The sequence below is a fragment of the Capra hircus genome, chromosome 6 (genome assembly GCF_001704415.2).
Source record: "Capra hircus breed San Clemente chromosome 6, ASM170441v1, whole genome shotgun sequence".
Classification (NCBI taxonomy): Eukaryota; Metazoa; Chordata; class Mammalia; order Artiodactyla; family Bovidae; genus Capra; species Capra hircus.
This window is the reverse complement of record NC_030813.1, coordinates 102,421,876-102,447,669: the sequence shown is the minus strand read 5'-3', so window position 1 is coordinate 102,447,669 and position 25,794 is coordinate 102,421,876. Positions and strand designations below refer to the sequence as shown.

At 41.8% G+C, this 25,794-nt stretch overlaps 1 protein-coding gene across 7 annotated transcripts in view; it reads right to left on the bottom strand.

The window, feature by feature from the left end:
- Positions 1–25,794, bottom strand: part of AFF1 (AF4/FMR2 family member 1) — a 200,044-nt gene that overhangs the window by 48,887 nt on the left and 125,363 nt on the right. For 6 of the 7 annotated variants that reach the window (XM_018049701.1, XM_018049702.1, XM_018049706.1 and 3 more), the window contains 4 exons: positions 9,966–10,010; positions 4,711–4,797; positions 3,749–3,785; positions 320–371 (listed from right to left, as the gene is read on the bottom strand). In XM_018049701.1, coding sequence (XP_017905190.1) covers positions 320–371; positions 3,749–3,785; positions 4,711–4,797; positions 9,966–10,010 — 221 coding nt within the window. The remainder of the gene's footprint in view (positions 1–319; positions 372–3,748; positions 3,786–4,710; positions 4,798–9,965; positions 10,011–25,794) is intronic. The other variant, XM_018049705.1, reaches the window with a different exon arrangement.

Genomic DNA, 25,794 nt, shown 5'->3' with positions numbered 1-25,794 from the left:
TTGCTTCCAAAAGCTAAAGCTATTTTAAGACTGAAATTTATAAAGCTAAAACCTTCTGTTTTCCAGGGTTAACATGTAAATAATGGCTCAAATGCCTTTCTTTTTGAGAAAACCCCCTTAGCAAATGCTTAAGGTGCCTCAACTTTCAACAGGAGAACTTAACCCCAGTAGAAATGTAGGTCATTTCTTCCCTTCACAACTCAGCAGTGTTTTATGAGTCATCTTTTAAAAGCAAGGGGGGAGGGGGGATCTAAGCAACAGATTTACATGGGAAATTATAACATTATAAACTTTTAATAAACAAAAGCATGTTACTTACGATGTTCCCTGCTGAGAGTTACTGTGAGTTTTAGAAGATGTATCATATTGTTCTGTGGAGGAGGGAAAAATGATCAGATGAGCACAATGACAAATTCATGAGACTGTTAGTTATAAACCCCCTCATTTTTTCCCTGCTATTTCCCACCACCTTTTCACCTAAAAACACTTAGTACACTTAAATTTTGTCAACAGAGAGCTATTATAAAATAACATTTATGTTACATCTTGAGAGAAGGCTTACTCAGAACTGAAAAACCCTGAGAGTGCTGCCTGGCCAGCCGACCCCACAGAAGACTCTCTTGGGGTCCGCTGACGGGGGCTCCTGTAGAAGCACCGTGACGCCACCCCACCTGGTTTGATGTCACACATCCATCAGCGATTTGCTAGCACTCTCTTTCATGTGCTCCCACCTGTCCCCCCATCATTCAACACCCCCGATTCATTCATTCAACTGCTGGTCACAAACTGCCTCTTATAGACACCTAGATGCTCAAGACATTTGCCCCCGTCCTCGATGAGTGTACAGCTGACGGAGGGACAGCAACCGGGAACGCGCATCTACAACCTAGGCAGTGAGAGATCCGCACACAAACCGATCATCTAAATGAAACGTCCCGGGAATCTAGAGATGCATCACACCACTGGTCATGACGAAAGAAGGCAAATCAGAAAAGAAACAAAATTAAGTGTGTTGCAAAGGATGGGTGAGATTTTTGACAGAAATGACTGCGGGCAAGCGGGAGATGAGGGCGAAGAAGGCCCTCAAGCAGAAGAGACGATGTGAAGGAAGGCAGGAAACGTGGGAGCAATTGAAATGGTGCAGATGAGAAAGGCGAAGGTTGGGGTGCACAGTGTATGGAGGGCAACGTGAAGGGCTCTGGGGAGGTCAGAGGGCTCCGAGTGCCGTAATGGGGCATTAAAACTTTGAGACGCCACCAGGCACAATACAACAATTTCTCAGAAAGAGGAACCTGCTGGTGTTACCTGACATAACCCAGAAAGGAACAGGAAATGTTAAGTGTAGAGGCTGAAGAGCAGCTGGGAGACCGTGTCTGTGTCTGGACCTGACGCAGAAGCTGAATGGCAACATGGGTGCCTTTCAGACAGCGGGGAGTAGAGAAACCACAAATGACCCAGAAGACCCTTAAATAACTGCAGTTCAGGGCTTCATCCTCATGGGGGCAGCAGCTCTTACCCAGTATTTTCAGTTCGTTTCCCCTTCTGGCTAGCAAATTAGGGCTGGGATTACAAATTAAAGGAGCTAAAGTCCATGCACAGGGGCTTCCACACAGACATCCTGACCAGGTCCTAAGCTCCATGAGGGTCTGGTAATCCTCAAGCAGCTGTGCTTTTTTGCACATGTGGACATAAATCCTGGGACATACAGGGATGTATATATGGGATATACTTCATTTTCTGTGTGCATGCATCCTAAGTCGCTTCAGTCATCTCTGAATCTTTGCAACACCATGGACTGTAGTCCGCCAGGCTCCTCTGTTCATGGGATTCTCCAGGCAAGAATACTGGAGTGGGTTGCTATGCCTACCTCCAGGGGATCTTCACGACCCAGGGATCGAACTCGCATCTCTTTTGTCTCTTGCATTGGCAAGCGGATTCTTTACCACTTCATTCTCTACAGACTCCAAAAGCCTAATTTTTCATGAAATTTGAATTTGCTTGTTGGGCATACTTTGAGAAACAGATGTCACACTTCACTTCTCTGAAAGCTATTATCTGCACATACTCCACTCCATCTTCAACCAGCACACAACCAGACCCCTCTTGGGTCCGACTAGCACCCCTCTCTCACTCCCGCCCACGTTCTCACAGGGGCAAACCAGCTTTTCCAGAACCAATAGACAGAACGGCAGCAGCACAAAAGACCCCAAGGTAATAAGCATCTGCTGAGCCCAGACCTATGGATGACCTGCCAGCATCTGAAAACTTCATCAGGGCAACGAGGACTCAGCCTACACTGTTCCACAGGCCTGGAGGGCCTCCACCCCCGGCAAAGTTCAACTGTATTGTGCTAAAAGGAGAAATCACACAGTTTGAAGGATCACAGGGTCTTTTTAAACCAGGAGGTAGCAATCATGCAAACTGTGAGTGACTCAGTGGAAGGCATATAATATGCGTGACTGGCAGCCCTAGAAGGTGGGGGGAATTGAGGGGTGGAGGAGCAAGAAGGAGAAGGGTGCATAGCAGTCCTGTCCACAGCTGAGCTGTGCCACTTCACTTGTTATCTATCTTTGGATAGGCTGCCAAGAGGTTGAGAAACAAAGATCTCCCAATCTCCCCAATACCATGCAAGATGGTCAAGTCCATATCTCTGCATTGGGGAGAAATTTAGTTAGGAGTTACTCACAAGGTCTTACTCAGTATCTGTAGAGCGGGGAGAAGCACACTTTTTCTGTAAAGGTCCAATGGAACTATTTTAAACTTTGCTTGCTATATTGTGTGAGACATGATGATAAATGAATGAGCATGGGTGTGTCCTAATAAAACCTTCTTTACGAAAACTAGCTGGACAACAGATTTGACTCTTAGGCTATAGGCTTCCCCTATTCTAGAGAAAGACTAATTCCATTTTTTATTTTTCCTCATCTCTTTTGTTCTCCTCAAATCCTTGCAATAGAAATAATTGGATAATCAAGGGAAAAATATAAGTGAGGGAAAAGAATGAGATGGAGAGATCTGAAGAAGAGTTACCTTCATGGAATATCTATGAGCAACCTTCTCCCACACATATGAACACACCACACACCTTACTTTGGTCTCCCTAAGCCCTGTGAAGACCAATACATCAAAACTTGGGCACTCACCATATGTTGATGAACTAAATGACTGGAAGTATATCAGTCATTTTTGTAAGGCTTGAAATGCCTTGGATATAGTTGGGAAACAAAGAATTTAGTGAACCAAAGGGTTACAGATGAAGAGAGAGGCTAGATCCAGTGAAGGTTCTGTTTCCTCCTGAATTCTCCAGTATTTACAATCCATTTAAAAGAACCAAAAACGAATTATATGGCCAATATATACAGAAGGTCTAAAGAAGCTATGTGTTCTCTTCCTTGTAGAAATTTCTTTTGTTTAAAATAAATGCAAGAAACACAGAAAATATTCCAATTTGTTTTTTTACAATTCCTGGGTAATTGTATATGCTTTTAGAGTCACTCTCGAGATATTTATCGTATGTCAGGTAATGCCAAATTATATTTGTTAGGTACTTTAGTAAGACACTTTCATTAACTCTTTGCATTAATCTGAAATTCCACCTAGAGAACAGCTTTATGTTTGCCCTTCCTAGCTTTAACCTCATCTCTGCTGAAGTTAACCTCATCATTTTCCATGAATATTTTCTATATTAAAACAGTAAAAAACATGCTTTATTCTCCAGTGCAATAATCAGTTCCACGTATTTACTTACTTTGGTTTGGGACTGCAGAACTGATATGCTGAGAATCCTAGAAAGAAAAATGAAAATCTCTAGTTAATAAAATATTAAGGTTTGTAAATCCAAGGTTGTGCCACTGCTAAATCTGATAAATATTGATAAATCTAATTTTTACATAAAATGGGTTTTATTTCTTCTGCTGTTCCCTACAGTTCATTTTTCCTTCCAAAGTGTAATGTTTTACCTTAAAATCAATAACAAATTACATTTTTTTAAAGAAAAAAATTATCATTAGAAAATATGTTTAGTATATAACATGGCAAATTCTGGTTTGGGTAGATTAAAATCTCAATGACATTATAGAAAGGAATAGTGATAATATGTTAACAATATGCATGTATACCAGGCTGGATTGAACACAGATCTGAGGTGAGATTTCTATATTCTAAAGGTTATCCCAAAGTACAAAAACCAAAACCAAAAAAAAAGGGCAATGTTTTAAAAATATTGTTCACAAATACTTCAACAGAATCTTCTAAGTTGGCAATTTACCTTGCTATTAAAACCACCACAAATGTAGCTGATCACATTAAACTTTTAAACAATACAGGAGGTATGACAAGTGTCAATGTGTGTCTACATGTGCCTAAATTCTGAATTAGGAAGCAGAAATGCCGCCTCACTTTCCCCCCCTGTACCTGTTGTTCCCCCCTAAGGAAAAGATTTAAAAAAAAAAAAGAATTTATTATAAAGTCTTGATTACTTTCATACTCTACAAAATCCTACACACATGTAAGACATTCTTATTGACATAATTGAAGAGTGAAGAAGCATTTGAAAGCATTAGGAAGCACTTTAGGAGCTAAATTAATTGCAGTGTTAACCTATTCTCTAAAGAGTTCAACAAACAGTACTTGATTAATCCAGCACACAGCAATACTTCAGACCTTGTCACTGGTGTGGATGCAGTGCCTACTAGACTTGTAAGGAATTACCTTTGTGGGAAAAGGAAATTTGGAGGGCTCAGCTGTACTAGGCGTGTGTATTGCTGTCAAAGGAGGAGGCCATGAGTGGGTCATTTCCTGGAAAGAGATTTGGAACGGGAAGAAAAAGTAAATTATAAATAGAACATTTATTGCTACTTAAGTCAACTTTTTAACGGAATGCACAGTGGAGTGATGGTATATGGAAAGTAAAATCTTAAAAGTTATTTCAGTGACTAGAAAAAAAAAAAACTCCTACTTGGTGGGCTCTGTTCAAAAGCTGAAGCTCTCCAACAAACAAAACTGAAAAGAGATCAGTTTGAAGAAGAAAAACAAGAGCATAGAACATGAATGGTCTGAACATTCTGAACAGCATGAAGCATAAAAAACGGTAGTAGGTGTTACCAGCTTATGTAACTATGAACACTCAGTCCTGTCTCAATGCTTTCTTTCTCCCTCTGCGTCTTTATTGCATTTCCTGGAATTATTTAAGTTCAAAGGAAGAAGAACTTTCCTGTTTGACTTAAGCAAACAAGTAATTCAGGTCACTTGTTCCACTTGGGAGAGTTTTAATGGATTTGACCCTTCCCTGGTACACATTATTAGGACATAAGAACTTTTGCAGAGAAGGCCTTAAAAAGCCACTGGCCCTTTCCATTAACAGAAGTTTCATTTCTATTCACTTTTTACATGGAAGCAAGATTTCTTTTACAAATTAATTATGTTTCTCTTGACATGAGTCCTGTTTTTCTAAGCTCATTCCCTTGTTAAAACACCAGTGGGTCTGTGACAGCCTAGAGGCGTGGGATGGGGTGGGTGGGAGGCAGGTTAAGGAGGGAGGGGACATATGTACGCCGGTGGCTGATTCACGCTGTTGCACGAGAGAAACCAGCACAACACTGTAAAGCAATTATCCTCCAATTAAAAATAATTTTTTAAAAGTGAGAAACAAAGTGTCAGATGAAAGGTGTCTAATTGCAAATATGCACACACTTTGCCCAACAGTTCAAATGGCCACGGAGATCACCACCAGACCCTTCCCGCTGAGAAAGACGAGGTCTACAACGGCAGGGGCAGGTCCCCCAGGAAGCTGAGAGCTGCGAGTGCAGAGAACAGCCCCTCTGTGTTCGAGTCTGAGGCTAAGAGAAAGAATCCCACCCCTGCACGGGTCAGACTGCTGGGGAAACTGGCTGAAGGCCCGGCAGGCAGCCCTCCACTAGTAGGCTGGGGCCCCCAGATGACACTGTGTTGCCTCACTGTACAAGGCACTGTGCTTTTACCCCAGTGCTGACCAACCCCTTCATCTCCCCCAGAAATGCCATCCGATCCTTGTGACACTTGGAGATGGAGCTGGAGGCAAATACACCCCCACTGCCCACCTCCACTCATATCCTCCCCACCAGTTCCTGCAGCCGCCCTCAGGCTGCACAGGCCAGGAACAGACATAAAGGAGCTGGCAGAGTGACAAGCAAAGTAACCGATGCTGGCTTGAGTAATTTTTGTTAAAGGTGATATCATGCCCTTACTCACTTGACTAACCATTGTTCAGTACAAAAGGGGCAATCTATACGAAAATAGAATGGAAAGTGTAACAGCTTCTGCAGTCAGAGTCCCAGAATGGATCTTAACTCTTGACTCTGAGGCTCAGGTTAGCCTGAGGGGTTTGCATGCTCCAAGCCTCAGTTCGCAGGAAGAGGCAGGCGAAGATCATTTCTTTTCTTTTTCCAAAGTATAAAGTGCTGGACGGACGGACTTCCCTGGTGGTTCAGACTCCATGCTCTCATGAAACTCTGCTCAATGTCATGTGGCAGTCTGGATGAATGGGGAGTTTAAGGGAGAATGGATCCATGTATATGTATGGTTGTGTCCCTTTGCTGCCCAACTAAAACTATCACAACATTGATAACTGGCTATACCCCAACACTAAATAAAAAAGTTAAAATTTAAAAAGTACCATAAAAAGAAAAAGAAGACTGCTTTCACAGTAGGGGGCACAGGTTTGATCCCTGGTTGGGAAACTAAGATCACATGAGCTATGTGGCCAGAGACAAACAAGAAAACCATAAACCAAAGAAACAAAAATAAAGTGCTGGAATACATGATCAGAGGAAGCAATTAAAAGCACTATATCTTTTAATTAAAAGCCTAGATTTTAAAGAATTTCAATACTGCATCAAAGAGTTTCCTGCTGTTTTATTTATCCGACTATACTCTAAGGTGTGGGACCATAACAATGGTTACAATGTAAGAACATGTAATAACTGAGGCCTCTGAAAGTATCACCCTTCGGTCTTCCAAGAATTTCTTTAGAATGCCAATAGTGTCTGTGACTTTTAGTCACCAGTGATTCCCAAGAAACATCCATTGTCTTCTCAGTGCCTAAGGCTGCTCCCAACTATTAAATTAGGCAGTTGGAAAAGTGCATAAACTCTTTCAGGCCCTAAATGGTTTGCTGGGAGTGTGAAAAGAATTTATATAGTTCCCTAAATGCTGGGCTTACGAGAAGTTAGGCCTTGGGAGGATTGGGGCCATAAGGAGAGGAGGCTGCCCAGAATCACCGGCCCCGAATTAACCCCCTGCTTCAGCAACTGCTTATCACATGAATGGGGGTAAATCACTGAGCACCTGCTTCACTCCTGACCTTCCAGGTGCCCTTGCTGCTATCTCCCCCCACCCTCCACCCTGTTCATTTGGCTTCAGACTCACCGCTCTTGTAACTTGCCAACCTGCTCCCACCTCAAGGCTTCTGCCCTCTTTCCTCTGCTTTCTCGTCCATTCACTTGCCTGCTATAAGACTCACAGCACTTAACAACAGCTGACACTTACATATTTATCTTCCCCCACCATGATCTTCAAGAGAGGAAAGGACTCCTATTCCTATAGCATTTATTCCAGTGCTGAGAAAGAATGTGTGTCTTCACGGATACTTGCTGAATAAATGAATGAGTGAACAAATCATGGTGCTACCACTCACTGGACCAGTGTCCCTGGAAGGCTGCACTGAGGTAATGTGAAAAAACATTGCAGAAACTTCCCCAAAGGGCTCTTCAGGCTGTGGCACTGGAAGTGGAAAACCTGAGCCATTTCACATGCCCACTGAGTGCACCATCCCCGTCTGGACCCTTGTTGATAACCAATCCCTGGTTTCTGATAGAGTCTGTCTGCTATTTTCTCACCCTGCCAGTCTGCTCGAGTCATAGGCCATCACTGCCCCTTCAGTAAAAGACTTCCACTCTTAAAATGTCCACCAGAGAGCCCAACAATATTGGGGACTAGTTTCTATCACCCGTCAGGAAGATCTTTGTTAGGATTCCTGGCAGTCTTCGTAAATTACTGGTAGGAGATAAGAACAGGAACCACAAGGCAGGGGGAAGTTATCTGGATGGACAACAAAGAGGGAGGGCTGCATTTGGCCCTGGAGTCATCTACTATCTGCCAGCCTGGGGCCTCCACTTTCCTCATGAGGAAACTGAAGTCCAGGAGGAGTTCAGGAGTGACTTAACGGAGGCCACAACAGAGGAGAAGAGGCCCATCCATGCCCTTCTTCAACCAGCAGATCCTGCGATTTGCTTTCTCGATTATGATCTCCAAATGGACACACTCGGCCATGGCTTGCATTAACCATCTACTTTCAAGGATTTCCAGGTAAGCAGGAACCCATTAATGTGATGTTGGCAGAGAGGCGAAGGAGGACGGACGAGTTCATTAAATTAAAAGTGCTTGCCTGATGGTCTAATAGCATCACCTTACATAAAGGACTCGACAAGTCATATAGCGCATCAAAACACAAGAGAAGCATCTGACACGCGCAGGAGACGAATCATCAGTATTGTTGCATTTACTTTTGAAACAACCGTGGAACAAATCACACACAATTTCAGAGAAATTGCTAAGGTCATATTTTACAACTAAGACATTTATTATTTTTATGACTCATCTTACCAAAGGATTTCAAAAATACCAGAGGGAAAGGATAAAACAAAAGCCCCAATCAAGAGTACTTATTAGTACTTATCTGCTGATTGGCAAAAAATTCTCATTTTCAGACAGTACAAAGTATGTTTCCTAAGAGGTATTTCTTAGAAAATTCTAATTATAAAAGTAGGGGACCAAAGATGGTTAAACAAAACTAATGGAACTGTCTCCCAAACATTTGGCTAGATACCACATTTGTCAAAAATTGTACAAATGAGAAGGTAACCAATATACTTAATTATTGGTTTCAGCACCAACTCACTTAATACTTTACAATGAAAAATTAAGCCAAAAATAACTGGGTAAACATATATTTTGAGGGAAAAAAGTGTACTGTGGAGATAAAACTTAATAGGTACAAGTGTCACTTTTCTTCTACTTAAAAAAGAAACCAACCAAAAATCAGTAAAAGATACAGTGAGAGTCTCACTAAAAGTTACATGGAAGAAAATGAAAAGCCCGGAGAGGAGGAATGAGAAATAAACAGAGCTCTCAGTTATTACAGCTACTGTATTTGAGCATTAAATTTAGCTCTAAATTTCCTGGAAATTAAAGCCAAAATGGGAAACATAACAGTTTATATAATTCTCTGATAAAAGGAACGCATGCTGGTTCATGAGGAGAATTTTTTTTTTTTTCCTGGAGCTGAATTCTAGAAGGAATTTGTCATCCGTGTGCAAGGAAAATGAACAAATGGATAATGGCTTCAATGATGTATTTGTAGAGGCAGCACAAATGTTCCTGGCATGGTCCCAATCAACAAGAGCAAAAAAATAACCCTTTCAAGGGAGGTCTAAAGATGTCCATATACTTTCTGTTTTTCTTTTTATCCCTTTAAAAAAATTCATGGTTGCATTGAAGATGGGCCCGCACCCATGAGGTGTCTCCTCTAAAACACCAAGAGGTGAAAATCAAGCACTCCTTAATCTGGGGTGCCTCCCAGTGCAGCAATACAGGGAGTCTCCTCTCTGGGGGGTGGGGGTAGCGGTGGGGGGTTGTTGGTGGGTGCTTCTCTTGAGTCTTTTATCAGAAAAGACTGAGAGAGAGGTCATAAAACTCTGGTCCAATGTCATGGAGTTTGCAGAGTTCATTTCAATTAAAATCTGTCAGAGATTCTGATGGTTTCCTAAGACTTCCTTTGTTATTATTCTGGTTAATTTGCTTTGGGAGGTATGATAGGGAGGAGGCAAACTGTTCAGAATATCAACTGTTCACTCAAGTCAAAGAAAATGAATATATGTCTGCCTACTTAAGTGTGTCTTCAAGCGAGAAATAATTATCGATCAACTCACCTTCAGAATCTCTTCAACACAATGGACTTCATTGGAGTAGGTCTGCTGTAAGGGAAAAGCAAGAAAAAGGTTAGCAAACAAAACAAAGATTAGCACACAAACAAAAAACCATTAGAGTGCTGGTATTAGTGAATGCTATTAGTACTTATAGCAACACTTCTTAAGGAGAATCACCCCCAGGACCCCCTTTTATTACTACTAATAGCTAAGTATGAGAAACTTCACATTCTAGATGAAATAAAACCAGAGAGATAAACCTGAGCTAATTGTGAAAGAAAGGGTTCTGCTGGAGACAATGACAGATGAATTGTGACCCGCAGGTCAAGAGCTTCTGATGGAACATGTATATATTAAAGAAAATGAGTATATTAGTGAATCTAGGGGAATAATAGATATAACAAGAGTGGAGGCAGAAAGGGAAAACCTGTAATTTTCCTGCTTTGCAGCAACATCTGTCCAGTGAGGCAAGTTACATGAACACAAAGATGCGATCATCCTGAACGTCTTACTGAGCCCACAGTAAGGAAGTCAGACTCCAACCAAGCATAGATTTTAGGGTGAGAGTCTAACCTGCCAAAAATAAGTCTTAAAGTTGAATGTCTCTAGCCCTACTTGAAGTCCGTATTTTTTAGACACACACACACACACACACACACACACACACACACACAATATTGCCCCAGAGATAGACCCTAAGAAGAGAGATTACCTAGCTTCTTAGAGGAAAGACCCTCTTGCTTATTCCCAGGTAAACAAATGACAGCTGCTGTTGCTAGTATCACGAACGCAGTGTTTAGGAAATGTCACTTTCCAGTCTTTATAAAGTGCAAGACAATGGAAAAGTAAAATCTTTAAAAAAAAAAAAAAAAAACTTTTTCCTTAACTAGAGATATGGAACAAATTCCCTGACTTCATGGTTTTCAAACGGAATAGCAACTTTCTGTGTCAACCGATGAGCCAAGTGCCCTGGGCAAATCCTCCTATACAACCCCCTGCACCCCCACCCAACAATACACACACTTTTTACTGCCCCTGGGGTGCAGAAAGTGCTGCTCTTCCCAGTCAGTTGGTCCAAGGTTTGCCTCACAGTCAGAGTGTAGATGGAAAATGGTTCTTTTCAGGGCTCTCGTTTCTCATTCAAGTGTAATTTAATACGGCACTGGTTGATAATTCCTGATCTGGGGTTTACTAATCCACCATCTTCCTCATTCCTGTCTCCTTAAGGAAAAGTGCATACAGCATTCACACTGCCCTGGAATTGAATCTAGTGGACATGTCAAATTTCAAATGCAATTTGACCTGCCTGGGTCTGGTTTTAAAACATGTAAATTTCACAGAGACAGTTTTATTGAAACGTTTACAATTTGTTATTTTTGAGGTAGGGGTCTGAAAGTTAAGAGAGATAGTCAAAGAGTCAAGCCTATCGCCTCTCTCTGCTGGCCCAATTGGACCTGCCCTTAGGCACTGTGCATGTTAACAAGAGGACTTGCTTGTCGAGTTTTCATTTTTCAAGACTATTAAGGAATGTCTAAAAACTGGACCAAATATTATAGCACAAACGTCAGAAACAAATGAATGCTGTTCTGACCTGAGGGTAATATGCAATTATATCCTATGGTTTTAATTTTTCACATGTGTCATTAGGAACAATAACAATTAGGAATTGAAGTGAAATTAACAGAACAAAGCAGAGGACTACTGACTCTGGTTAAATAGTCCTTTCTGTCGCTGGAATGAGAATTCAATTAAAATATCATATCTGGCAGGACTTTGCTGGCAGTCCAGTGGTTAAGAATCTGCCTGAAAATGCAGGGGACACGGGCTGGATCCCTGCTCTGGGAATATCCCACATGCTGTGGGGCAACTGAGTCCAAGTACCACAGCTACTGAGCCCACTTGCCCTAGAGCCCACGCTCTGCAACAAGAGAATCCTGGGCATTACAACTAGAGAGGTGCCCCTGCTCACGGGGGCAGAGAAACTAGAGAAAATCCACTCGCAGCAACAGAGACCGAGCACATCCCAAAATAAGAAAGGAAAATAAATAAAATATCTGGCAATCAGGGGGGAGGCAGCTGGTGGAAGGATGGGGTGGGAAGTTGGAGTTAGCAGGTGCAAACTATTATATACAGAATGGATAAGCAACAAGGTCCTACTATATAGCAGAGAGAACTATATTCAATATCCTATGATGAACCATAAGGGAAAAGAATTTAAAAAAGAAAATGTGTGTGTGTGTATATATATAACTGAGTCACTTTGCTGTACAGCAGAAATTAACACAACACTGTAAATCAACTATATTTCAATTTTTAAAATATTAATTAAAAAATCCGGCAATCAATGAAATAGTGAAGCACAGTTAGAATGAGGGCAGAAAACCATTGCCCACTGCTTTGAACAGAATGGGGTCAGGAAGCGACCATGTCTGAAGACTAAAAGACTCTCTGATCTTTGTAATATTACTCAAGCCATCAACCCTTAGCCAAGATGTTTGATGTCACTAAAAGATTTATTTTTCCCTAAAAATTGTATTACGTGAGATGAGCCAGAATTGAAGAAATTTTTTCTGTAGATTATTGTTTATTGGTATCAGAGCAAGATAAATAGTGCTAAACAGTCACCATTTAACCTGCTTAAAATTCTAACTAAAGCCTAAGATTCAAGCATGAACTGGTTGGTTAATTCTCATATCAGGTCCATTATGAAAGTGGGGTTATATTAAAAGGGTGCCAGAATTCTATTCCAAACACATGAGGATATACCATATTTAAATATCTCCAAGCAGCACTGTTTATAATGACAAATAACTGGAAATGATCAAATGTCCAAGAACAGGAGTCTAACTAAAGATTTTCACAGGGCTCCCATATAGCAATATGTTATAAATAAAATGGACATCAACATATATAAAATGATGTAAATGCATGTGCTGGCATGGAAAGATGCTCAAGATATTTTCAACTTTTTCTTTAGAAAGAATTTCACACTCCTAGAGAAAATAACAAAGACAGTAGAGGAAATTCCCACAAACCCTTCACGTGGATTCTCCAAATGCTGGCATTTTCTACTGCACTTGCTTTATATTTTTCTCTCCCCTCTTCCCCACATCTACACTGAGCCATTCAAGAGTGTGAGAGAGTTGAGAGTTAATGCCCTTTTATCTCTAAATACTGTTGTGTATACCAAGGCGCGCTTTAAAGCTTTATTTAAAGAGGGTTGGTTACAAGATCGTCTGTATAGTGTGAGCCCATTTTTTTAATATGCTCCAGCTACCTGAGATGGTATCATCACTCTTCCCTGACCCAAATTAAAGTCTCTTAAACTAGAGTACAGTAGGTATTTCAGCTGCGCTTGCAAAGAAAGATCCATACGGACAGGCTGCCTTGTTGTTAAAAAGTACAATTTGGCACCTCCAAGTCTGCCACTGGAAGGAGAATTTCCAAAAAGGGAGGGGTGCTTCAACAAAGCGTTATAGCTTAATCCCCTTCCTTGAAATCCACTTTGCCCACAGCGTATCCAGCTGAGTCCTGCCACCCCTGCTCAGAGAAGCCAAGCTCTCCCTTTAACACTGGGGCCAAAGAATAAACAAGCAACCTCTCTGAAGCAAGGCCAAGTTCAGGCTGGACATCTTTAGGTAAGATTTCCTCAAAGAACAAGAGGTGATTAAAAAGCAGCAACAACAAAAATGGATGCTAACTGCATGAATGCAGAAGCTCTAGTGTGGGGGTTCTTTCCTGTCTAATTGTCCTTCTGTGGCAGGAACACTGACTTTAGCATTTACACCCCAAATCACACGGCAGTGTCCCACCCTCAATATCTAGGTTCCTAGAGGAGACCAGCTTAGCTACTCTGTACATCTGTGTGTGTTTGCGTGTGTTAAGTTGCTTCAGTCGGGTCTGACTCTTTGTGACTCTATGGACTGTAGCCCGCCAGGCTCCTCTGTCCACGGGATTCTCCAGACAAGAATACTGGAGTGGGCTGCCATGCCCTCCTCCATGGGATCTTCCTGACTCAGGGGTAGAACCTGGGTTCTTAAGTCTCCCCATTCCAGCAGGTGGGTTATTTATCACTAGCACCACTTGGAAAGCCCTTACACATTCAGGGGTCCTGTATATAGACAGACCTCCCGATGGAGCCCTCACTTTCCCAAGGAGTATGGCCTTAACACAGGAACCAAAATCCTACTCAACTTAAAAAACAGTAGCTACTTGCTGAATACACATTGTACTTGTTACTGCATTAAACTCATATTATATTATTTCATAACATGTTATAGAAATATGGGAAAAAAAACCCAAACAAACTTTTTGGCCAACCCAATATTATTTCCTCCATTTGATACCATCTATTACAAGATGTACCATCATTAGCTTGGCAGGGGAAAATGTTAAAACACAAAATGTACTCATCAACTGTAGATACATCCCTTATTACAGATGCTGAAAAATGAAATAAAAATCTGAGGGAATTCTGTATTCCCTCACAAAGAGTCAGACCCGACTGAAGCAATTTAACACACACACAAACACACACAGATGTATAGAGTAGCTAAAGCTGGTCTCCTCTAGGAACCTAGATATTGAGGGTGGGAGACTGCCGTGTGATTTGGGGGGTAAGTGCTAAAGTCAGTGTTCCTGCCACAGAAGGACAATTAGACAGGAATGAACCCGCAGACTAGAGCCTCTGCATTCATACAGTTAGCATCAATTTTTGTTGTTGCTGCTGTTTAATCACCTCTTAATTCTTACACCAATCTTGTGGTATTATCCCACTTTTAAAAATGAACACTAAATTCTAAAGAAACTAACTTACATGTCCAGGGCCACACAGGCTCAAGTGACTAAGCCCGCCTTCCTAATATTGCTACAATACTGTCCCCAAAACCTCAACTTCAGGCCAGACACAAACATATCAGTATTTAAGGAGAGGGGGATCTGATCCCAATTGTTGTATGCAAAACCAAAACCATTTTTCAAAGAGTACTGTTTCCCTTGGGCTTATGCAAAGAAGTGGGTAATCAGCGTTAACTGCCTGTTACTACCGTAGGTACTTTAGACTAGCAAAAGCAGTGATGCTGGCCTTGGTCTGATTTCTCACTCCTCCTGGAATGACATTGTGTAATCCTAAGGAAATGCACTGATACCAAAATAAAAGATGTCAGTAAATGTCCCCTAAGCATGACACAGTTTGTTTTAATAAGCTAAGAAGAGGCGGATGGAAGAAATACACCTCACCGCTGAGACCACAGGGCTCTGGCAATATTGTGTTTTAAGTCTCTCAAGTTTCAACAGAGCAGCACTTTTTTAAACAATGCTGTTCTCAAAAAAGGCTTAGTTATCACTAACCAGAACTGCAGGGAGCACAGAGGCAGCATGCTGATGAAGGCGGCCAAGAGATCTTGGATCCTAGTTCTGGCTCCGCTGAGGATCAGGTCTTGCGATGCTGGCTAAGGTTCAACTTCTCTGGGAATATCTCCTCGTGGCAATGAAGGGATAATATTACCAGTCCTAACCACTTCGCAGGGTTGGTATGAAGGTTAAATGTGAAACTTTAAAAACTCTCAGGAGGCACTGATACGTGAAATCAACACACGGGGCCAACATTATCAAGAGGGTCTTCACTGGCAGGACAGCTTTTAAAGAAACCCCAATGGTTCTCTGTCAGCATATGTTTTAGAAGATTACACAAAAGCTCACACTATTTTTCTTCAGACACAGCGGGTTGACCAAAAAGTTCATTCGGGTTTTCCCTAAGAGCTTATGGAAAACTTAGATGAGCTCTTTGGCCAGCTCAGCCACCCTCTCAGCCTGTGGTTCAATCTACGGCATCTACCACGCTGCTCATGCACGTGTGCGTGTGCTCAGTCGTGTCCGACTCTTTCCAGTCCTGTGGACTTGTACCCCGCCAGGCTCCTCTGCCCGTGGGATCCTCCAGGCAAGAAGACTGGAGAATCTCCACTTTCTCCTGCAGGCGATCTTCCCAACCCAGGGATAGAACCCACGTCTCCCGTGTCTGCTGCACTGGCAGGCGGATTCTTCACCACTGGAGTTCACCTAGCTCCATCTAACTAGCTAAGCCACACTCCTCCTGCCCCTGTGGAACCCCTTTCCCTCTCCCACCTGTGTTGAGATGAGTCCTACTCAGTCTTGAGTTGCAGATTAAAAACCACCTTTTGGGAAGCACTCCTTAATTCCCTCACTCCTGAAACAGAGCGAGTGTGCCCATGGCTGTGTGTACTTTTCCTGCCAAAGCTCCTCCCATCCCGCCATCTCTGCTTCTTCTAGATCACCAGTTCCAGGACTGCAGGGGCCAGGTCTGCCTTCTGAATCACCAGTCACACACTGCCTGCCGCACAGAGGCCACCAATCAACATTTGCCATTGTGGTTTTCAGCCTCTGAACTCAGAATATGAAAATAGATGTCCAATTTGGAGAGCTTTAGAGACTTTCTAAATACTGTAGCTTCTCTGAATAATAAGCCAACATCTTAATGAACAAACTACACAGAGGTAAGCATACCAGAGACAGAATGGAAACAGTTTTTCATTGTTTTCTCCTTCCACACATTAAGATTACTCTTAGAAACTATTTTTCACATATCAGATTGGCAAAGCAAAAAACGAAAGAACTGACAATACTCTGTCTATGAGAGAGACGTAGGGAAACAGGCACTCAAATTCCGGGGCTGGTGGGAGGGCAACACCGCACACTCTCTGAAGACAGCAGTTTGGCAAGAGTCACCAAATTGTAATTTCCCATACTCTGACCCAGCAACTTGAGCTCGAGCACTAACTCCTAACTGCACAAAAAGACATGTGCACAAAGTTATTCATTTCAGCCTAATTTGCAAATAGTAAGGTACTAAAAAACAAAAATCTTAATGCCCATCTCTAGGTAGCTGGCTAAGAAAACTGTGTTACAGGCCCCTACACAGAAATACTATGCAACCATGACAGAGAATCAGGGTGCTCTTCGTGCACTGAGCTGGGTAATCTCTAAGATGTATTGTTAAGGGGGAAGGGGAAGGCACACATGCAGCATATACCAGGATTTGAATAAATGAAAAGGTGATGTCAGAAGAGAACATGTATGTCAAGTTACTTATGACCCATTAAATACCACTGGGAATAACACAGAATAAATAATAAATAACATAATAAAGAAGCCTTTAACATCAACTACTTCTAGAAAGGAAAATTAACTTGCGAGAGGGCTAGCGTAATGGGAAGATTTTCATCGTATACCTTTTTAGCGTCTTAAAATTAATTAATTTTTATTTTTGGCCATGCAGCATATGGAATCTTAGTTCCCCAAACAGGAATCAAACTTTTGCCCCCTGCCTTGGAAGCACAGAGTCTTAACCACTGGACCACAGGGGAAGTCTGTTTTTTTTTCAATTTTCAATTCTGCATTAAGATATATATCATGTATTCAGGAATAAAAATACAAAAATAAGATTGAGATTCTTTTTTAAAAATATAGGAATAAACATTTTTTCTCAAAAGTACAGCTCAAGGTCTCTGACTTTCTCTTAGTATTCCTCTATGTACCGAATAACTTGCATTCTCCCAAACACACATCTCTGAATCTATTCACAGCTTCCTCCCTGGTGCTCAGGGTTGCCCCATGTAACACTCAACACACAGAACTGTTCCTAGATTTACTTCCAGCCTTCCTGTGACGTGCTCCTAGGGAAACCTAGGACTTGGTGTCTCGCCCAGTATTTGCTGGCTACTACACTCTTGCTTCCCAAATGAGACTATTGCAAAGTCCTTCAAAGAGACGTATTTGGGGGGTGGGGGTGGCCTCTCTTTTAATCAGTCATGCTTATTATATACCGGGCAGATACACATGACGTAAACAAAGCCTTACCGGATTGTTGTGGGGACAAAATAAGACAATGCACGTTAAAGCTGATGCCACACAAATAAACCTAAGCATTTATCACAAAGATGCCATGATCTGCATTTCCCAGAGATGGATCAGAAGAGGAAACCAAAAGGCCTGCCTGAGCAAGGTTCTGACATAAAATTCATTTTATTCTGTAAATACAAAGTAAATTACCTACATAGCTAGGCCAATTCCAAGAACTTGCTCATACCACTGGGGTGTGCCTACTAGGGCTGGAAAAAGCACAAGGCTGAGCAGTGTTATTTCTTCAGAAGTGTCATGCCCTTCGGGGATCTATCTAAACGTCGATTTCCACACCCAGTATTCTAGCTAAGAATTTTTTTAAGTCCCTGGACAGATTTATGGAAACACTTACAGTACAAAGATGGAGAAGGAAATGGCAACCCACCCTAGTATTCTTGCCTGGGAAATCCCATGGGCAGAGGAGACTGCAGTCCATGGTGTCATTAAGAGCTGACATGATGGAGCATCAGCAATAGCACAAAGAGGAAAAAAAGGAAAACTGTGGACTGTTAATATGGAAGGAAGGATACAGGGTTAGAAAACAGAAAACAAGACACCCTTCACAGTTTTCCTAAAGATGAATAGTGCAGTTCAGTTCAGTTCAGTCACTCAGTCGTGTCCAACTCTTTGCGACCCCATCAATTGCAGCACGCCAGGCCTCCCTGTCCATCACCAACTCCCTGAGTTCACTAAAATCCACATCCATCGAGTCGGTGATGCCATTCAGCCATCTCATCCTCTCTCGGCCCCTTCTCCTCCTGCCCTCAATCCCTCCCAGCATTAGAGTCTTTTCCAATGAGTCAACTATTCACATGAGATGGCCAAAGAACTGGAGTTTCAGCTTTAGCATTATTCCTTCCAATGAACACCCAGGAACGATCTCCCCTAGAATGGACTGGGTGGATCTCCTTGCAGTCCAGGGGACTCTCAAGAGTCTTCTCCAACACCACACTTCAAAAGCATCAATTCTTCGGCGCTCAGCTTTCTTCATAGTCCAACTCTCACATCCATACATCACTACTGGAAAAACCACAGCCTTGACTAGACGGACCTTTGTTGGCAAAGTAATGTCTCTGCTTCTCAATATGCCATCTAAGTTGGTCATAACTTCCCTTCCAAGGAGTAAGCGTCTTTTAATTTCATGGCTGCAATACCATCTGCAGTGATTTTGGAGCCCAAAAAAATAAAGTCTGACACTGTTTCCACTGCTTGCCCATCTATTTGCCATGAAGTGATGGGACCAGATGCCATGATCTTAGTTTTCTGAATGCTGAGCTTTAAGCCAACTTTTTCATTCTCCTCTTTCACTTTCATCAAGATGAACAGTAGTATAATGCAAACTAATTTTGACGTCAAACTCTTCCTTTAAAAAATGAAACACCCTCCATCTCTACCCAAATATTTTCAAACAGCAGCAAGGGTCAGAGTAGTATTTTTCTTAAAAAGGTGATTAAGCAGCAATATTTAGCAAAGAATTACTCACATGTTCCCTGGAAGCCTACTCTGTAATGGCAAACTGGTCTGCCAGGTGTGGAGGGCACCACAATTAATGTTACGCTGACTGCAGATATCGCTATAGTTCTCCAAGTAAATGTTTCAAGGAGAAAAGGAAAGACTGATGAAGGACAAGATTATTTTCAATGATGAGGAATCTATAGGTCACCTACAGCTATCATCCAACAAAAATTTACTGTGGAAAGCCCAAGCAATCCTACTCACATTGGAAGATCTAGGAAGGGGGAAGCAGTGTGGAAACAGGGGTGTCACAAACACTGGTTGTCCATTCCTGGAAGTTCCTTCACCTTGACTCGGCATCTACCTTCAACTCCAAATGGTAACCCAAGCTGTTCTGTCTCCCCCGAACTGGTTTCCTACAGGCAGAGGATGCATACTCAGTCACATCTAACTCTTTGTAACCCCATGGACTGTAGCCCACCATGCTCCTCTGTCCAAGGGATTTCCCAGGCAAGAGTACCAGAGTGGGTTGCCATTTCCTACAGGTAGGGTCTGGGTTTATTCATCCCAGTATCTCCTAGGGCCTTGGCATAATTCTGGAATAGCACAGATACGTTAAGTTATATTTGTCCAATGAATAAATTTGATTTTGTCATCTCATGGCATCTTCAACAGAATTCTCAAACATGTTCAATTCAGTCACTCAGTCGTATCTGACTCTTTGCAATTTGGGGAGTTTCTCAGACAGCCAAGTTTCTGATGTGGCAGTAACATCAGAACATGATTGTTGGAGGAAGGCTACACTGGGCAGGCTTGAGTAGGGTAAAGGAAGGGTATATCTCTCCTTGAGTCTGGAGATCAAGAAACAGTCTAGGATAGAGACTCCTCTGGTAGCCTAGTGGCTGAGACTTCTCCCTTCCAATGCAGGGGGCCTGGGTTTGATCCCTTGTCAGGGAACTAGATCCCACGTGCCACAACTAAAGATCCCACATGTCGCAATTAGAACTCAGCACAGCCATATAAATAAATAAATATTTATTTAAAGAAAAAAACCGTTCAGGGTAAATGCAGAAAGAGGATGCTGGAAGCTTGGGAGAGGCACTAGTACCCCAACTCACTTTATATTAAATGACAGCTAATATCCCCAAATGTCCATAAAGTTCATTTTAGGTAAACTGCTCCTTTATAAGCTCCTATATTATCTGTCTGTATTTCACCAGTGAAAGCAAAAACAGGCTAAAAAATGAAGAAAAAAAAAAAAAAAAGATCCTAAATATCATCATTGAAACTTATAATCCCTTACAGGAAGGAGTATTTTGAACTATATGTAGTTAAAAGACCAACATGAGTAATTAGAGCCTTCTATTTCTTTCCAGGCACTTTGATTGTTACCAGTGAAGCATTTTGCTTTAATTAGTGTCATAAAGAATTTATTTTTCTAAAGTATATAAAATTTATAAAAGCTCATAATTTATATTGACTGAACTACTTAAAATATTCTGGAAATTCTGTTTTGATCTCTATTAAAAGAGGGCATCTTTTCGTTATGAAACCTAGGGTATAGTTCTTAAGATCTGGTTTAAGTAAATAAAACAGGAACTGTGAATAGCTGTTTCCCATATATATGTTATAACACTTACTTTATATAAACATACAAATGAATATGAAGGGACTAATAAAAGCGCTAGTTTCACTTATTTTATTACTATTAAATTTCCTGAGATCACACAAGTATAAACTTTCATATATTTGTAAGGCTTCTACAGAGTCACATGAAAGTTTTTATTTTAAAAACACTACTTATGTTGCGGCAATATATGCAGAAATGTTTTCAGTAAACATTCTTTATGACCACAGGTCAACCAGCTTCTTGGTGTTAGTTACGAGGGGTGGGGTGTCCCCAAGGTGGGTTTAAACAGGCTTAAAAACAAAGCAAATGTAGAGAACTTACCGTTGTTTGACAGTAAATATGTCTAATCCCTGTTACTTGCCAACTTTCTAACTTTTTGACTGTGAACCATTACCATTCGCCGTGTAATAAGGAATCAGAAAGCCCCAATGGTCTAGGACTTAAAAACACTGCGCCTTTGATGGAAGATCACACGAGACCCCACGAAGCCCATTGGACACAGCAGCCATGAATGATTAAGACTGGCTAAAAGGCACTGCTTTAAAAAAAGGGAAAAAGGCCTCACAAAGAACAAGTCTAGACACTGGTTCCATTCCAGTGATAATAAACGGACAAGTTCTTTCAAACGGTCCCAACTCTATGACCTATTCTACTCACTAAAACAACATTTAGAGTTGGTTTTTGTTTTTAAGAGGAGTTGCATTTTCATTTATGGGTGGGTACATGAATTTGCAAAGCATGAGCCGTCTTCACCCCTTTCAGGGAGGATGTTAAACTGAAGTGTGATGGTGTTTTGTGACCACGCTCACTCCAGTCCCATCCTGCTCAGCTCCTTCCCCACCCTTGCACAGACAGACACACACACAGACACACGCGCACACATTCACTCTCTCACAAATCATATTAAGTGATGGTTCTGAGTCTAAAACAATGCTACGAAGTTACTCTGTCAACCATGATAGGATTTATAGACGCATAAACCTGTGTTACTGCTCCTTTTTGAGTTTATGTGCCCACTGAGTTTAAGTGACGAACAATGTTCAGGAACCATGTCTAATTCTGTGTTTCACAGCGTGCCTGGACATTTTTTTTAATCGCTGGGCAGTAGTGAAGACTACAGAGGCACCAGGGGGGAAAAAAAAAAAAAAAACCTTTCCATCAGTTTCTGGATGAGGTTGAAAGAAACTGAAGTCATAAGAATAAGATAAGTCATTTAATCCACTCTTTGTCTAAAAGGACATAAAGATTTTTATCCTGGGCTTTTTCCAGCAATAATCTCAACAGTCCCCCCTGGGCTAGGTGTTGGTTGTCTGTCTCCTGGCATCATGATTTTTAAAAACAAAAAAACAGAACTGGGGCGGGGCGGGGGCGGGGTGGGAGGAAGGAGAGAAAATTACTGAAGCGGTAGACCAGAGGCAATATATACTCCGAGGAAACAATCTGAGCTTCAAACTATCTTGGGGATTACTGGTACTATAATAAACACAGAGGAGAGAAGGCAAGTAAAGATGGCCTTCCCCTTTATACCTTAATCCTGAATTAGAAAATTCTTTTTTTTTGGGGGGGGGGAAGTTTTTAATATTGGGTGGTAACAAACAGGTTACTTACCAGGGCCTAGAAAAAGGGCCAAAGATCATTCCGGAGAGTACAATTATTTAATACAACATTATGATGGTTATAAATCCCATACTTAATCATGTTAAAGAGCACCAAAATTTAAGAGACTATTGCTTCTCTGTCCGTGTAATTCTCCAGGCAAGAATACTAGATGGGTTGCCATTTCCTTTTCCAGGGGATATTCACCACCCAGGATCGAACCTGGGCCTCCGGCACTGTAGGCGGATTCTTCACTGTCTTTACCAGGGAAGCCCATTTTCTTTTCTACAATTTATTAAAAACCAGATTCATTTTAGAGGGGGGAAAAAAAAAAGCTTCTAATTCCACTGACTCTCAGGTAGGTTTAATAATCTTTCCTTTTCATGGACTATCTTGGTATGTAAGTATAGACAAACTGTATGAGACTTCCAGAACGTTCATCTCATAAAGTGACTGAGTGAACTGGCAACAGGGAACAGGTTTAATAACAAAGTTTTGAATAACCGTCACTTAGCAAGTGCCAGTTTGTTTTTAAATAAATACAAGGGACAGGCTAGATAAATATATATAAAAGAATTATTCTTGAATTTATTTTAAACAGGTATTTAATATGTGCCAAGGAGAAATTTTCCTTTGCTTGTAAAATAAATGTGCTCTAATACCTGCTGAATTTGAAAGCATTAACCATTTGTACATCTACCACAATTCTACCATATCTAAGACCACCATTCTAAAAGTTATCATAGGAGACAATAGGTTTATGCTCATTTTGAAAACAAACAGCAGTGAGCAACTCTCTGCCCATCTGTTTCCATCTCAATAAACTTCTCTCAATCCTTCTGACTCTCATCCCCTCACACTAACACACATGCAATGAAGTTTTAAAAATACTCTTTTGACTTTGACTTGGAGAAGGAAATGGCAACCCACTCCAATATTCTTGCCTGGAGAATCCCATGGACAGAGGAGCCTAGCAGGCTTCAGTCCATGGGGTCACAAAGAGTCAGACACGACTGTGTGACTACCACTACCACTGACTTTCATCCAGAGCCCTTGACCCAAGACTCCAGCTGGCTTCCCTAGTGGCTCATACAATAAAGAATCTGCCTGCAATGGAGGAGACCCAGGTTGGATTCCTGGGTTGGGAAGATCCCCTGGAGAAGGGAATGGCAAGTCACTCCAGTACTCTTGCCTGGAAAATCCCATGGACAGAGGAGTCAGGCGGGTCACAGTCCACGGGGTCTCAGAGTCAGACACAACTGAGCGACTAACATTTTCCAGGCACTCAACCACATTTGTCCTAACTCCCAATATTCCTGCCTTTACTGTCATCCTGTGTTCTCCTTTTTCTTCTACACATTCGAGAATGCAGGTGCCACAGAAGAGAGACTATGAAAAATAGGCCGTCATTCTAACAGGAACAACAAAAGCAACTCCGCTCGAAAACTGCCATTAGGAGATGGGAGGGCCAATCCACCAGAGGTAAATTAAGCTTCAGTTGTGCACCGATCCAGCTGTGGCCCCCGGAACTATTCCACACACCTGGGCCAAGCCCCAGCGGGGAAAAGGCTCCTGGAACCTGCCTCACTTTTTCCCTGATATTATCATAATCACACTGCCAGTTTGGGGGAGGGCCACAGGCCCTTGGGGGCCGGGGCAGTGTGTGTGTTGGGGGCGGGTCCTTTCAATCCGTTCTTTAATTGGTGTAAAAAAAGTGAAAGTGTTAGTTGCTCAGTTGTGTCTGACTCTTTGCAACCCCACAGACTATAGCCTGCCAGGCTCCTCTGTCCATGGAACTCTCCATTCAAGAATACTGGAATGGGTTGTCATGCCCTCCTCCAGGGAATCTCCCCAACCCAGGGATTGAACCTGGGTCTTCGGCATTGCAGGCAGATTCTTTTACTGTCTGAGCCATCAGCCAGCCAAATCCTCTGTAAAAAATAAGCAGTGTTATTAATATTGTCACGATAATGCTGTCTACCAAATAGCATTAAATGAACCTGAAAAGCTTTAGACTGGCTCCTGAGCAGGTAAGACTTATCGGTTAGTGAAACTTCTCTTTCAGTGAAACTTTTAAGAAGCATCTCAATGTCAAAAAGTTGATTTCTTAGTAGATTCTCTCAAAAGCTTTTTGTAAGACAAATAAACCAGTTTTTTCTGGACTTAACTAGAACACAACGTTGAAAAACAAAAACTTGTGAGGAACACAAAGCTGCCTAAGTCTGAGGGTCAACACACCTCCAACTCGGCTTCATGACATGGCTCCTACTTTGAAAAGCCAAAAGGCATAATCTAAATTTAAATCAATCAATAAAGAGTTTGCACGGTAACAACTTGAGTGTTCTGCCTGCTTTCTCATTATTTCTGCCCAATTTCTGAGCTCTCTCACTGAGAGAAGATTCTCTACTGTTTAACCTTAAACAAATTTTAATTTTTGAGGGGAAAAAGTGGAAACACCGTCATGTTCTCTAGTCAGCCTTTCATCAGATAAATTTATACCCCAGAAAGATACAGACTAGGTGATTGTCACTATGCTGATCAAGTTCAGCTCAGTCGCTCCGACTCTTTGGGACCCCGTGGGCTCCAGCAGGCCAGGCTTCCCTGTCCATCACCAACTCCTGGAGCTTGCTCAGACCCATGTCCACCGAGTCCGTGATGCATGCTAATCAATGAAACCCACAAAACTACTAGAACATTAAAATGTATCTACTAGGGCTTCCCCTGGCGGCTCAGTAGTAAAGAATCTGCCTGCCAATGCAGGAGACAAGAGTTTGATTCCCTGATCTGAGAAGGTACCACATGCCGAGGAGCAACTAAGCCTGAGTACCACCACTACTGACCCCCCAGCTACATGAAGCCCATGCGCCTAGAGCCTGTGCTCCACAAGAGAAGCCACTGCAATGAGGAACCCACACACTGCATCCAGAGAAAAGTCACGGAGCAACGAGGACCCAGCACAGCCAAAAATAAATAAATAGAATTTTTAAAATGTATCTAGTACACCCACTTGCACTAAAGTTAGATTACTTCTAAATATTCCTAGACTAGTAGAAATCAATATGACACATGTTAAAACTTGGGTAGGACGTCCACAATCTTTTATTATATTTGACTTAAATTCCGTTTGTCTGCTGAAAAACCAAGCGATAAAAGTCAAAAGGGAGTGGAGGGGTGGGAAGTGTACACGTGTATAGACAAATATTCAAGCTCTTATGACACCAGTATCTTCGATCT